This window comes from Pelmatolapia mariae, linkage group LG12, assembly GCF_036321145.2.
Source record: "Pelmatolapia mariae isolate MD_Pm_ZW linkage group LG12, Pm_UMD_F_2, whole genome shotgun sequence".
NCBI lineage: Eukaryota > Metazoa > Chordata > Actinopteri > Cichliformes > Cichlidae > Pelmatolapia > Pelmatolapia mariae.
The window spans coordinates 10487402-10502799 of NC_086237.1; the positions used below are offsets into that span (position 1 = coordinate 10487402).

Consider the following 15398-nt stretch of genomic DNA (forward strand, 5'->3'; position numbering starts at 1 on the left):
CTGAACAAGTTTTCTTTTTTCAGGTTCTCAGCAAATGTAACCCGCTTCCTCATCCTCAGTTATACACACAACAGTATTTCCTGTCCTATATCAGAGAGGTTGCTGGCATCTTTGTCCGCTCGGCGCATGTTGCAGCCAGCAGAGCCTATTATTGTGAAACGAAGCCAGCCATGAAACGCGAGAGTATCCCACTGGGTTCCAATTACAGAGCAGAGGTCTAATATACTTGAACCCAGAGTGTGTCCTCATCAAAAATGTAAAACACAACATTACAAAGCACTCTGTTTACACACTTTATTGAGCATCATGTCCAATATACATTGCATTGACACAAAATGGGAAAGAAAAAAAAAACGAAAAACAAACAAAAAAAATCAACAAAAACAAAAAGAATGGCGTTAGGGTGGATTACCTGGACACACCATTTTCAGAGCGTATTGCTTAATGACATTTCAAACGCACCGAATCTGTGCAAATACAGTGAACACCGGTCAGAGGAGGTCATGGTAGGTTAGAAAATTCTGACTTTAAAAGGTAATGTCAACAGCAGTTATGTGATAATCAAGTCTACAGAAATCTACCAACTGTACACATCACATTCACCCAGAATGCACTACCAATGGTATCCTACTGAAACTCACCCCAACTCCCTCAAACCTGATTGCATGCGCCAAAAGATGGTTATAGCTATGTTTCAGTGTCAGTCACAGATCAATACGTTATACAGAGTTCACGTCATCATGGCTTAATATTCAGCAACAACATCATCAATGAGGTGAACAAAAGCCAATGGTTTCCAGACTCCACCCAAACACAACCTTTTAGTGTTTTTTTTAAAATAAAGCCTAAATGGGGGATCGCCTTCAGCCCCCACTTGCTTACGCTTTAATAAGCGGCGAGTTAAGTCTCTGTGAAGGATCACAACCCAGATTTAGTAATCGAGTGAAGGTGATAAATTCTAATGAAGTATGTACCGATCAGAACTCAAGATGTTCACAGAAGAGCACTATCCCACAAACTAGCCAAAGTCCTGAAGAGTCTAAGCCCGCGAGTGAATATGAAGCACTAATTGGAAGCCAAATGTGCCACGACAAAACAAGGTAAGAATAACTAGCCTAACTCTACTAAGGAGCCTTTAAAATCCCCCGTATTCCCCAACAGATTAAGAACTCAACCATAAACCTGGTCAAATATGCTATCCGTTTAAATTGAGGTAAGCGCAGATGCCAGTTAATCAGTCCACATGCAAAATAATCACAGCTTAGGCTATTTTCACAGTCTGGATTTGCTTGTCCGTGATTTTCAACAACTTCAACTAAGTGATCATTATCAGACTTCTCTGTTGACGGCGGAGCATTAAGTTTATCTTACTGATTGCTAATCGAGATCCCACTAAAGTTTGATCCTGAGAAGTTGGCACCAACCTCCTGTTACCATTAGCTATGCTTGTGTGAGTCTAACAATAATAAAACAATAACTCTCAAGGTGCTGCGTAAGCCGTTCCATTTGCATCCATAGCTTAAAACGATACATAACAGAGCTGTTTGAGGGGATCATGCAGGTTGAGAGTCATGGTTTTGAAACTCTTACATGTACTGACACTTGAAGAAAATGCTAACAGAAGGCTTTTTCTCAGAAAATGTGAATACCATAAAAAGTTCTCAACCTGTCCCTCTGAACGAGACGGGGCGAACTGTGAAGCCGACGAAAGGCAACGGTGATTCAATGACAAAATAATCGCATCTACGGACAGAGCTGACGTTGGGCTGTCGTTAATCTATCTCAGTATGAAGCAGGGAGGACAAGTGATGACCTAATGACAACAGGCTTTCATTTTGTTTTACACAATCTTGACCACTAAATTGCATAAGAAACCTGGTATAAAGTAGAAACTGTTCAGCAGCAGATAAAAAAAGGAAGTTAATTTACAGTAGTGACATATTTTACATCATTATTTTTTCTCAAAATAAATTAAATTAAATATACAATTCCAGGTAAGAAACAGGATAATTTTGCTGGTAGGTTTCTCAAATTGGTTCGTCTGGCGGAAAATGACAACCGTTCACAAAAACGTGGTTGAAGCCAACCAACTCCTTTGACTGGCAAAACAAGGGGTGCAAAAGCCTTTTGCTGAATCTTTCCCTCTGAAGGCATTTCCTTTAACTGCAATAAAGAATGAAGTTATTACTTACAGAAGCAAGGTATTCCATGCAAATCTTACTCAGCAGGTCAGTTTGCTTACCCTGGAATTTACAGCTGACTCCTAATCGTATGCCATCTCTTGACTTTTTCTTACACAGCGAGCCACCTTCCTCTTAAATTCTCCATTAGGGTCCTCCCTCCACTCTTTCTGTAGGAAAGGAGAACCAGATTCTTTTACTCACACTTTCTCGAATTACCTGAGCTGCTCAAATAAAAAGGTGGCACTTCCAGCATTTGAAGAATGACATAAATAACTCACCGCAGCATCCACATTAGCTGGTGAGTCGCTGTTGGGGTCTGCAAGCATGGAGATAACACTAATCATGATTGTCTCTACTGTGTGGATCGGAAGCCAGCGTTCCTCGGGCTTTTCATAACCAAACTTATCTTCTCCTGGCTCATGCAGAATTGAGATGCAAACATCGCCGTTCTTTGCAACTGTGGAGACGAATTTCACACATTTTTTGATTACACTTTCAAGTCAGTCGCACGGATCTGTTCAGTAAAAGAGAGTTTATAAATCTATTTATATGCAGAGATCAAGTGATGGCAAAGAAGACTATGTGAGTAAAAGGATCAAAGGGTAAGAAGTGGGTTTACCATTTGGGTGCCAGATTTCAGTTATGAACCTCATCTTCGGCGGCCGTAGTGGATAATCATAGGGAAAGGTTAGGTATGCTTTGAAAAACCCTCCTTCACTGCAGTGAGAAATACAGAAAAAAAGGACAAACACTTGTCAAATGACTGAATTAAATCATCATTTGTGTTTCTGAATATCTCAACCAAAGACCTTACTTACAAAAGGGTATCTTGTGGACCAATGATCACAACTTCCCATTTATATATGTCGTCATCATCTATCAGACCAGCTGAAAAGCCCTCCACGGGGTTCTTATTGAGCTCTGGGAAAAACAGAGGCACAACGTGTATTTTATTCAGTAGCAAAGTGAAAACAGAACTGTAGTACAGAAAGGCCTATCACTAGAAATAGAAGAGAAGTCAACATCCACGGTGTTAACATATTTTGTTGACAGACCCCTACTCTTACTACGAGTTATAAAAGTATCTCTGGATATTCAGAATTTTGGTATCATAACAATCAGTTAAGCTGACATTAACAGTACACCAGTAAAAGAGACTGGGGGGGGGGGGGGGGGGGGGGAGTGGTAGCAGCTTAATAGAGAACATAAGCTGACATGATGCAGCTGACAAGGTAACCAAGCTCTGGTTTTTCACTTAGGTCAACAAACTTGAGTAAATAAAACCCAGCAGAAATAAACTATTATGACAAACTCATGGCACATAATTTCAGAGGAAAATAAATCTGTGTTGGAGTCCCAGACACTGATTTGGTGGATATCATGTAAACCGCAAGCTCTTTACCCATGTTTTGTTTACTGATGCTGACACACTTCACTGTGGGAAGTATCTGACATCTGTGAATTCACAAAGAGCAGGTGACTAAAAATGAATCAGCAACAAGTACTATATACACTCAACTGACCTAACTGAATTTTCCCGAGCCACTGAGAGACCGACCAACACAAGGCATCACGACGAATATCTCAGTTTTTCAATATGGCATGTGCTTGAAGCACTCTTTTAACCTTGGTCTTATAGGAAATAGATCAATCTTACACTCTGGTTCCATGGGAGCAGTCTGTTGCTAAGGACTGAAGAAACAGAAAAATTACTTTCCACATCCATTCATTTTAAAGCCTTAATTATACTTTGTGTCTGTAAGCATGCTACAGTCCTGCCAATTTTTTGTAACAGCGTGGACGTCCACAGAAAATCTACAATACAATGCACCAACAACACATACAGCCCACAGAAAGGACTTGATGAAGTCTTCGAATAAATATAACAGGAATAATTACTTGACCACTGACCTGTGATTTTCCTCATTTGATGTCATATACAATATATATTCATAATAAAGATGACCAAATTATGTCAGCATATGTACAAGGGTTCACACTGATTTAAATGCTCCGTTTCAGGCAGTTGTCTTTGGGTTGTTGTTTTTTTAATAACTCTTAGCTCTGTGTTATGTCATTGAGAGGTGATAATATGGCCCTAATATGGCTAAACAAATAAAATGAATACAAACATGGGAACTATGGGAAGACAATAGATGAACCTTTACTTCGCAGTTGAGCAAAAACTGAAAATCCATAAATTTTCATTTGAACAACCTGTTTCCAGAATCTAATCGTGATGTCCAAAAATAATGAAGACTGCTGATATGAATCACTGACTTGAAAAGAAAAACTGCATCAAACACTGTCAATGATTCATTTTCCCACACACAGAGTAACTAATATTTGTATGTGATGGTCAGCTGGTGCAAAATCCCAAATCACTTGTGTAACTGGATGCTGTCATTTTAATACGGCATGCTATATACAAACATACATAGCACTTGTGTTTGTCATGTGCTGAAACTGAACTCACAAAATGTGTTACTTTAGCTAAATGGACCATTTTGACTGCAGTGTATTAACACTGAATTAATATAATTTACATGATTAAGACTGCACGATGTTGTTTTTTATATTTTAGTGATCCACGACAGATTTCATCACCTGATCTTGAATGCTGCATTACGTTATTTTACCCTATCGGGTAAAATTATAATTGAATTATAGCATTAAAGTCATTAAATGAAAAGCTGCACCTCATATAGCAAAGTGTTGACTGAGGTATTGGTTTACTTTTAAAAGATGAGAACTGAAGGAACTGGACAGTCACGCAGCTGCAAACCAAACTTTGTACCACGGGTTTTAAAGACTCGTGAGATCCATGTGTCATTTACAGGGCACAACAGCAATAAAATCAACTATGTCTCTGAAAAGACTTCAAAAGGAGAACAATAAGAGTTTCAGCATTGAGGGCTTGAATACTAATATAGATTGCCTCCCGCGTTAGACTCTGGGCCATATTTGATATCAGAAACGTTAGATTGTATCTTAAATGGCTATATTATGGATTTGTAATTTCAATCAAGCGGTTACTGATGTACTGGTATATAGATCTATGAAATCCTTGCGGTGCACAGCGCTACCATTAACAATGCTAAAGTGTTTAGAGCAGATGAGTGCCTGGTTGATTATTCCTTTGTTCCGTTAGCTAACTAATGCCCAACTTGCTAGCAAATGCTAGCTAGACTGGTCCTGCAATGTGTTGTTTGAGGTGTTTTTGAGCTCAGTATACTTCAAAATTATGTATTTATTCACAACACAGGTAAGCTATTCAAAGCTGCTTAGCCACACACTCAGCTAGACTGATAAAGGAACCCATTATGCTGTTCGGCTACCTTTCTGAGCTTACTTCTATTGCGTAAACACAGCTTTGCCAAGCCACAAAAAAAGCTAACGTTAGCTGCTAAGGTATGGAGCCTTTATGTCGGCTCTATTTGCTTACGGTTTTACATTATTATTACCTGCCAGTTGTTTTCGAAGAAGCAGTGCTGATTGTTCGGTCATGGTATGCACGCGCAGTTGAAAAAAAGCACTCCGTGTATACAAACACTTTACGAAGAGAAGAGCTAAACCCGAACAAACCGAGCTAAAATCTTAGTGCTGCCCGTGCCTGCTGCTGATTTCCCTCTGTGTTTTGACACAAGCCTGAGCTGTACGCATGCGCGCCTGCGGTCGACTGTGTTTATGCGTGGCTTCAAAGCAATATTTGATCAAGACAAATCAACAAGCAACAAACTGGAAAACTGTATCAGTCTTGTACTGCAGCAAAATCAAAATTCAAAATTCGCCAATGCGTTCGTGGAGAGATGTGTAGAGTTGATTCAATAAGACTGTAGCGTGTGCGAATGAGACTGGTAAATGTCCCAGAAGGTCGATTCTGTTCATCTGGACTTAGTGTTTTCAGTGGGAGAAACGTTTCGTCATTCATCCACTTCTTCAGTCTCAGCTGACTGCAGGATTCCCGAACCTTATAAACAGTACAGTTGCACAATGACTGAAACCAGCCCACTGAATGAACAATGGGCTGTGAGGTCAGTTCCTTGATCATTAATATGCAAGTTGTCATGACCATTGATCGAAGCCCATTGATCAATAGCCATAAGTACCATTCACAGAGAGTTGGGGAATGGCTGCAATCACAGCATTGTAAGATGGTGAAAGATGTACCCTTAGGCCCCCTCCTCAATTCAGAGATGGTCTTTCTCTTTTCACGTAAATGGCCTTCTTGACTCCCGCTCAAGTGTTTCTCCCTGTCCAGGATGTGTACATCCTCATCATTGAAAGAGTGTCCACTGGCTCATAAATGTGTACCAACCCCACCCCCAACCAAATCACCATTCGGATTCCCCAACTGATGTCAGTTCTTAGGGAGACTATGATTGTTAGTGAGTGTTTTCTCTTTTCAAATAGCCACAGACACCTTTTTGTGATGATTTACACTGATTGATTGTTGTTTATTGTACAGTTTATTATCGTTATTGTTGTGTGGTTTGTAGCCTTACTGAAGTCTATTAGGTTGTGGTTTTGGCAGTCTCAGTCCAACCTAAATATTGGTTGGGGGAACCGATGTGCAAACTTTTTTTTTTGATGAGCATCATTTAGACGTAGTGGCAGCTCATTGCCTGGATTAAGTCAGCAAAATTAGGTATGAGGATCTTTCAGCAAGTAACATTTGGCAGTTTAATGCAACTGAAATGCAACGTTACATTGTTATGTTCAATTAAAATTATCTTAAAATTCATCCAGTTATCTCTGTTTCATGTTGTCCTTTCACTTGCCCTTTTACACTCAACACGTGATCACACAAAAAAGTGCAGTGCCTGAACAATTATAATGTAAAACATCACCTCAACACAACACCAAAGGTGTCCCAGATTACCTGAGTTCACCCAAGTAACAATGCTTATTCAAGTGGTATCTTTATGGACAACTCTTAAGCAGGGGCACTTCAGAATATTTTTAAAAGGGTAGCCATATGGGGACCACTAAAATATTGGGGTAGCACACCAAAAACAGAATTTCCAGTTTTATTATGCTGTTGTCAATATAGGTTACTAGAAAAAGATGGCAGAGATGGATTTCCTGCTATTAAACTTGATATCACTGAAAACAGGCACATATGAAAACCATATGTGTGGATTTTAACATAATATTTTGAAATCCACTACTGGAAAGTTAATAAGCTACCATGTGTACACATCTAAAAAAAAAATAAAATCTGATGATATATTAAGCTCACAATCCTTACTAAATATCTGTATCACCATATGGGCCCCAAACCTAGTATCAGCTGATCTTATGCATTAAAGAGGACCTGTTATACTCTTTTCCAGCTCCATTAACAGTTCAAAATAATCTTTATTTGTATTATAGTGGGGCTCATTGCTACCTTCATTATATTTCATCCACTATCTCAAAATTAGCATATAGGGTAGTCTGAAGCCTGAGTTTTTGACTCATATTTTAATATTAGATTAGCGATAATGTAAACTGTTTTAATATATTATAATTATATCATACACTTTTATTACAGAATTTTGCAATAGCGTGATTTGATAAAACACGACTGTTTAAGTCAATAGTTGAAACAAAATTTCCAACTATTTTAAAAACAGTGCTGCAGCAAAAACAAACATGATGCATTCAAAGGTATCGCGACATGTGAGATTCAATAAATTTAGAATAATTAAATAAAGACGCCTTGGTCTGTAAAATATTTCGTATAATGTAACTTCTCATCTAACGTCCCTAAAATAAAAGTAAAGTCGATAAAATACTTATTTTACTCAACATCAAAGGTTTCACAGGCAGGTTTTTATTTCAAAGTTTTGAAAATATACGAGCTTTTGAAGAGCATTTAAACGCAGCACTATGCGGAAGGAAGGTCAGCCGTTGGACGTCTTATGCGTCAGATGCTAGCTAACATTAGCCGTTCCAGAGCCCAAACTTTTAACCTGAGCCGGAAACCTACAGCGAGCCCTTCAAATAATCCAAAATGAATGTAATAGATTATGTGCGGGATATGGCTGCAGCAGGCCTTTACTCTAATGTCCGGATTTTGAGTAGTTTGTTGCTGACGATGAGCAACAACAATCCGTAAGTCGTGTCTGAGCGGGAACCGTCTAATTCCCGAAGACTGCTTTTCCACACCAGTGGTAGCGATAGCCCCAAGCTAACTAGTCAACAACAGCTAACATTATTATTTCTACCGAAGCTTTTCATTATCCACTCATTACTGGATAGTGTTTAAATGCGAGTGCAATTTAAATTATATACATTGTTTACAGTGTGTGTACTCCTTCACGATATAGTCGCATCTACAAGCGTATGTACTTAACAGTGCTACTATGAAATAGCTTGAAATTTAACTAGTATTGTATTAGAAAACTTGTCGTTGTCTTACCCATTCATACTTTTGACACTCTAGAGTGACTGACTTACAAACTGTAGCTATGTAGGACAATTTTTATGAGTTTTGCATTGATGTTTCTTCGTGTGTCATTCAGTTTTAATGGTTTTCCTCAGTCTGAGCACTTAATTGTTGGTGTGTTTTTAATGGAAGGGAGCTGTTCTCGCCGGCTCAGAAGTACCAGCTGCTGGTTTACCATGCTGATGCCATCTTCCATGACAAAGAGTATCGCAACGCTGCCTGCAAATACAGCATGGCTCTGCAACAGAAAAAGGTGCTCAGCAAAACATCAAAAGTTCGTACTTCAACTGGTGGAGCTGCTTCTAACATACAGGCACAGGTGTGTTTGACAATTTCCTGTAATCAAAAACAAACTGAAATCTATAATGGCACTTTGGTAACCTGGGGTTTTTAATTTTTTTTATTTTAAATTTGATATAGAAATCTTTGGCTTGACTTGACACAGAATTGAACATTAGGTTTGCTGATGCTGAACATCTCTCCCGAATTTTTGACTTTTTCCATAGTAATTAAAGGTTGCCTTTCTGAAACATTTAATAACTACATTAGATAAAGTTTGAAAGGAGTAATGTAGATCCTCATCAGCCACTAAAATTCTGGTAATGTGAGTCGTGTCTTTACCTGCAGTTGTGATTTTTTTTTTTTTGCTATACATAATGTTTACAAAATTTTGTGACACTAAAATCTCTTTTACTTTACTTTCACACAATGTAAATCTAAGCCTTTCATCCTTCCAGTGATTTAAGGCTTAAAATGCTTTAAATGTAAAGATGGTTTTAGATGTCCTGCAGCACCATATGAATATCCAGAGCACAGGATGACTGGTTAGAATAATGTTCATCTACAATGAATGTTGTCTTTCAGAGTTTGCCTTCAGAGATTGAGGTAAAGTACAAAATAGCTGAGTGCTACACCATTCTGAAACTGGATAAAGACGCCATTGCAGTGCTCGATGGGATACCATCCAGACAGAGGACTCCGAAGGTACAGTCTGTTAACACAGTGACTGTCAATCACTGTTTACCTCATGCTTTAGTTTTATGTATTTATTTATTTTTTTATAGTAACTGTGTGAATTCAAATAGCTGCTTTAGAACTAAATAATGAATGCACCTACAAGTTCAGGTTTTGTAACAATTCAGCAGTAGTTGTTTTAAAGTAAAATCACCTTCTAAGTAAAAACTAGGAGTATGAAATCTGTTAATTGGAAATGGTGTGACAGTTGCAGTTTGAAGCCAAAGACTGGTCTACAGTCAAAATACGACTGAAATAAATCTTAACAAACTTTACTAAAATTGGTTCACTGATGCTAAAATTTGTTAGTTGGTTGGTTTTCATGATATTCTAGGGCAGTGGTTCCCAAACTTTTTTTTGCTGGGCCCCCCTTTGTTTTACAAGAAAAATCTTTGCGCTATCAATGCATTTTTCAAAAAATGCCTCTGTGCAAAATGGGTTCAGAAACATAAACAGCTGTAGGACACTGTTAGTCCGTGATTTGAAGTGGGGGAACAAATTACGGCAGGATCAGCCTGATATTATTTGTGTCATTTGTAACTTTACTGTATAAAGAGCTAACATCTCCAAAATGTCAGGAGTAGTTATTCATTACAAGAAGCGTTTGTGAACTAAAAATCAAGAATGTGGGATACTGTTTGTCCGTGATTTGGAGAGCCCAGCACGTGCTCCCGACACAGGGAAAACTAATTCTGTCGCAGAGACCTGCCTTGGCACTTGTGCAGGTGAAGCCAAAGAGAAGATATGCTTCACCATATTTTCTAGTCTTTGGCTTGGAAGGAAGTTGGTTTGGAAACATATTTGGCCATGCTTCATCTCCTGCTTTGCGTTTGTGTGGGAGCCCCGTCAAAAAACCTGTCAATTATGCTAGCAGTGTGCAAGCATTCTTTTTTTTTTTTTCTTTTCTTTTCATACTGGGCCCCACACTTTGGGAACCTCTGTACAAGGGTATCAGTTATAAGAACAGAAGTCATTAATTGAAATCAGAAATTACCTACATTGATTCTGACCCCTGAAATCTGGCAAATTTAGGCCCAAAGCAGTGTTGCATACTAGTTTTCAGATCTCCACTTTTCCTAAGTTATTCATCCAGTTTTGTTGAAATGGGGCTCATATGATATGGAACTGTATGAAGCTCTATTTAACCTTTTGAAACCAGTTCAAGTGCAGTAACTTGTATAAGGTGTAGTAATTACTAGGGGTGCAACGATACACAAAATTCACGGTTCGGTTCGGTTCGATACTTTGGTGTCACGGTTCGATATTTTTTCGATACAAAAAAATGTTCATGCCTTTTTAATTTGTCGTTTATTAAAATTATAAATATATATTTTAACTCAAAAGTACAGTTTTTAAATGTAATGTTGCTGAAACAACAAAATAATTTAAAAAAAAAATATCTGATGGAGAAATCCCTCATCTTTGGAAAAGAGAGTTTATTACAGAGAAATGGCTCTTTCCAAAATAAAAGCTATACTATACGCTTCTTCTGGGGTATACTCTCAGCAGCATATTAAACATATCAGGTCCCCATAAGGAGAATCATGTGCTAACGGCTGTCTAAATGACTCGGGTAAAGTCTGTAGCATGCGTGCTTGTTGTTTTTGTCTGCTTCCACTTGTCTTTGCACTAGGATGATGTCGGCGTAAATGTGCAGTCATATTCGTTGTGTTCCCACAAGTGCTGTCAGCGTTAATCTCGTTAAAATGACATTAACGCCACAACACGGCAAATCTCCGTTAACGAGTTACCGCGGATCGCCCCGTGCGTGGGGCTGGACGGCGTCAGCACGTTAACGAGCTAACTGCGCTAACGCACTAGTTCCCACCAATGTAATTGAGCATTGCGTGGCACATCCGACATACTGTTTTACTTTTGTCCATGACGCGCTTACCATCAGTGTCATACTTCACATGAAAACCAAAATGGTTCCAAACGCCAGATCTGAATTAGGGTGGGGGAAGCTCAATTTCGGGTAGCGTTGAGGCAGTTGCCATGTTGCAACGAGCTTAACTTCTGTCTCGCTAGCTTGCGCTGCGCTTAGTGGATCTGCGCTCGACAGTGCAGCCTAGGCAGAGTAGTCGAACGCAGATCCACTGAGCTCTCAACACAGACAGCATCGTCAGAAGAAAAGTTGATAAAATAAATTAAAAATTTTGTATTGTTCGATACACATGCGTACCGAACCGAAAGCACTGTATCGAACGGTTCAATACCGATACGAGTATTGTTGCACCCCTAGTAATTACCTTTTGTATTCCTTCCTGCCTCAGATCAACATGATGCTAGCTAACCTGTACAGGAAGGCTGGACAGGAGCGATCTGCTGTGACGAGTTACAAAGAGGTCCTCAGACAGTGCCCTCTTGCCTTGGATGCAATCATTGGTATGCATGTTCACTGTAGACTCTGTAATCCCACAAGCAGCACTTCATCTGCTAAGATGTTTGTACCTGCAGTGCTCTCCTATGTCCATGCCACTTTAAAACAAACAAACAAAAAAACCCTTCTGCTTGGATTTAGCATCTCTTTTAAATAATTGAAAAATGTGTTTTTTCCTTTAGGTCTTCTTTCTCTGTCAGTCAAAGGAGCCGAGGTGGCTTCCATGACTATGGACGCCATCCAGAGTATCCCCAACCTTGACTGGCTGTCTGTTTGGATCAAAGCGTACGCCTTCATACATGCAGGGGATAACCAGAGAGCTATTAATACCATTTGGTGAGCAAAGCAATAATGATTTGTACACAGTGAGTGAATATTGCGAGCCGTGTTTTGTGACAGTCTTAACTTCCTCCCTGAAACACTCTCAGCTCTTTGGAGAAGAAATCACTTTTGCGGGACAACGTGGACCTCCTGGTGAGCCTGGCAGATGTCTATTTCAGGGCAGGTGACACGAAAAATGCAATTCTCAAATTTGAACAAGCCCAGATGTTGGACCCTTACCTCATCAAAGGTGTGTTACAGGAGAGAACTTTTTGACTTGCACATGTATTTTGTAGTTGATGACAGTCTTATTATCATAATCTGTGTGTCACACAAGTCTAAGTAGCCTTAATAAAGAAAGACGTGGAAACATGTTTGCTTTTTCAGGTATGGATGTTTATGGCTACCTGATGGCCCGTGAGGGACACCTGGAGGATGTTGAAGTCTTGGGAGGTCGATTATTCAATATATCTGATCAGCACGCTGAACCGTGGGTGATCTCTGGGTGAGTAGTCTCACTTTTCTCAGACAAAATCTCTCTCATGTAATTTCCGTGTTTTATATCATTAAACTTTTCAATTTGCGTTGTTCAGTTGTCACAGTTTTTATAGCAAGCGTTACTCCCGGGCTCTCTACCTGGGAGCCAAGGCCATCCAGCTGAACAGCAACAGTGTTCAGGCACTGCTGCTGAAGGGTGCGGCGCTGAGAAACATGGGCCGAGTTCAGGAAGCCATCATCCATTTCAGAGAGGCCATGCGTTTGGCACCCTGCCGCCTTGACTGCTATGAAGGTAGGCTTACTTTTATCTTTTTCTTGGCTCTTCAGATTGTTTTTTTTTTTTCGCTTGCAATAACTAAGTATTAATGACTCCAGGTTTAATTGACTGTTATCTGGCATCCAATGGGATTCGTGAGGCTATGGGAATGGCTAACAACATCTATAAGACTTTAGGAGCCAATGCACAGACTCTGACCATCCTCGCCACAGTGTGTCTGGAAGACCCAGTGACTCAGGAGAAAGCCAAAACCCTTTTAGACAAGGCACTGGCCCAGAGACCTGACTACACCAAGGCTGTAGTTAAGAAGGCTGAACTCCTCAGTACGTACAGCAAAAAAGACTCTAAGTACTTCTGTTTTCCTCCTTTCCCCAATGATAAATAAATCTACAGTTTAATGACTTGAAGGGAGGAAAAAGAAGCTTCACATACAGATGAGATGAAATTGTTGCTTTTGCTTTTTTCTTGTTTGAAGGCCGGGAACAGAAATATGAAGAAGGGATCGCTCTCCTGCGGAACGCCTTGGCCAATCAAAGTGACTGTGTCCTGCACAGGATGCTGGGAGATTTCCTGGTGGCGGTCAATGATTACCAAGAAGCCATGGACCAGTACAGTATAGCATTAAGGTAAACACTGGTTATTGATCCTGGGAAAACGCTGTCATAAAATCTAGTAAGTATTTTTTATGAATTTAACACTGTATGGTTTTCTGTCCTAAGCCTGGATCCCAATGACCAGAAATCATTAGAAGGCATGCAGAAGATGGAGAAGGAGGAGAGCCCCACAGACGCCACGGTGGAGCTGGATGGTGACGACATGGAAGGCAGCGGGGAGGACGGCGATCTTGAGGGCAGTGACAGTGAGGCGGCTCAGTGGGCCGATCAGGAACAGTGGTTTGGTATGCAGTGACTCCGGTCCACTGACAGACGGTCTGTCAGTATCACACGGCAGCCCACGGGAAGCCTTCAGCCATGAGGGCTGTCAGACGGAACAAGACGAAGGTTGTACTGCATGTTTAACCCCCGTGATCTCTGAGGTTATTGCCAAGCGATGTTGCCAACCTAAAGACGACAACACGGCTAAGACCTTAAATACAACAATTAATGCTTGCGCCCCTGGATGAACTGATGCTCAACTTTGCAGTACAGCTACAGGAAGCCGTCAGAATCTTTATTAAAATGCAGCTTGATGCAGAACTCCAGTCTTTTTTTTTTTCTTTTTTTTTTTGCCCCAATGCCATTTCCCATCAGTCTGACAGTCTCAGCAGTGTCACTCTGAGGTCTGTTAAATGCATGGCATCATAAATCCAGGAATCACCCAAAGTTCTTATATTACCTTGTCTATTTGTGCACCCTTCTTGCCTGTCAGCCAGTTCAGAATACACCTAAGAGACATTAAAAATAAAAAAGACTATTTATTTATATTGAGTTGTGTATCCTGTATTGAGAGGTTGTTCCCAGGAATGGAGGATGCAAGTAAATGAGCAGCTGAAGTTTGATTAAAATTAGACGGTGATTCAGTAAACTGTGGTTTGAAGTTTAAAACAATGACTGGAGTTACTTATGACTTGTGTAATATTTTTATTTTGGGACATGTTTACCACAAAGGAGGCATTGGGTGGGTGTCAAAGTGTCACAATAAAGGTCACACATATACCAGAAGTGACATTGAATTTCTGCTGCTCTTTAAAATCTGTTGTATGAATTTCTAAAACCTGTTTTTGTGTCATGTAATAGTTCAGCTTATTTGTGTGTGTTTGTGTTGTCCATTAGGTCTGCCTTCTGTATCAAAACAAAATAACATAACTTGGAATATTTTAGTTTATCATTTCAAAACAAAACTTTATAGTATTTTGTACATATTTTTAAAATGTATAATAAAATAATGAAACACTTGACATGCACAGAGCTGTTTCTAAAGTCATCCCACTTATAAATTACCATCACCAGGTGATCAGTGCGTTCATTCTCTCTTCCATATCTCTGCTCAGTGGGAGGGTGAAGGAGCAAAAACAGCTCAACAGGGTACATTCATAGACCCACAATGAACAGTAAGCAAATAAAAGTTACCAAACACATTAAAGTTGAGCTGATTGAATAGGTGATGCTTTATTTTGAAAATCCTAAGGCTTCTTCCGCTCTGCTCTAGCTGTGCAGGAGGGATTTCAAATGGAGTGTGTCTTGGGGGCTGAATTTAAGGTGGACTGTGGAGTCTCACTAAATATTTGCACAAGGGTCCTCACACATTCCTCCAAAACAAGGAATATAAAACTATGCACATTTTCTGTTAGGT

At 39.7% G+C, this 15398-nt stretch overlaps 2 protein-coding genes across 2 annotated transcripts; one reads left to right on the forward strand and one right to left on the reverse strand.

The window, feature by feature from the left end:
* Positions 1-280: 280 nt before the first annotated feature.
* LOC134639135 (ubiquitin-conjugating enzyme E2 G1-like) lies at positions 281-5816 on the reverse strand. The gene is made up of 6 exons (XM_063490210.1): positions 5648-5816; positions 3002-3104; positions 2803-2900; positions 2462-2640; positions 2243-2350; positions 281-2163 (listed from the first exon to the last, which is right to left on the reverse strand). Exons 1-5 carry the CDS (start codon positions 5688-5690, stop codon positions 2264-2266), a joined length of 510 nt encoding a protein of 169 aa, XP_063346280.1. The 5' UTR covers positions 5691-5816; the 3' UTR covers positions 281-2163; positions 2243-2263.
* Positions 5817-8074: 2258 nt separating this feature from the next.
* anapc7 (anaphase promoting complex subunit 7) lies at positions 8075-15001 on the forward strand. The gene is made up of 11 exons (XM_063490409.1): positions 8075-8282; positions 8749-8935; positions 9481-9600; positions 11904-12015; positions 12193-12346; positions 12439-12581; positions 12719-12836; positions 12925-13121; positions 13205-13429; positions 13582-13732; positions 13826-15001. The coding sequence occupies exons 1-11, from the start codon at positions 8182-8184 to the stop codon at positions 14013-14015; spliced, it is 1698 nt and encodes a 565-aa protein (XP_063346479.1). The 5' UTR covers positions 8075-8181; the 3' UTR covers positions 14016-15001.
* Positions 15002-15398: the final 397 nt, after the last annotated feature.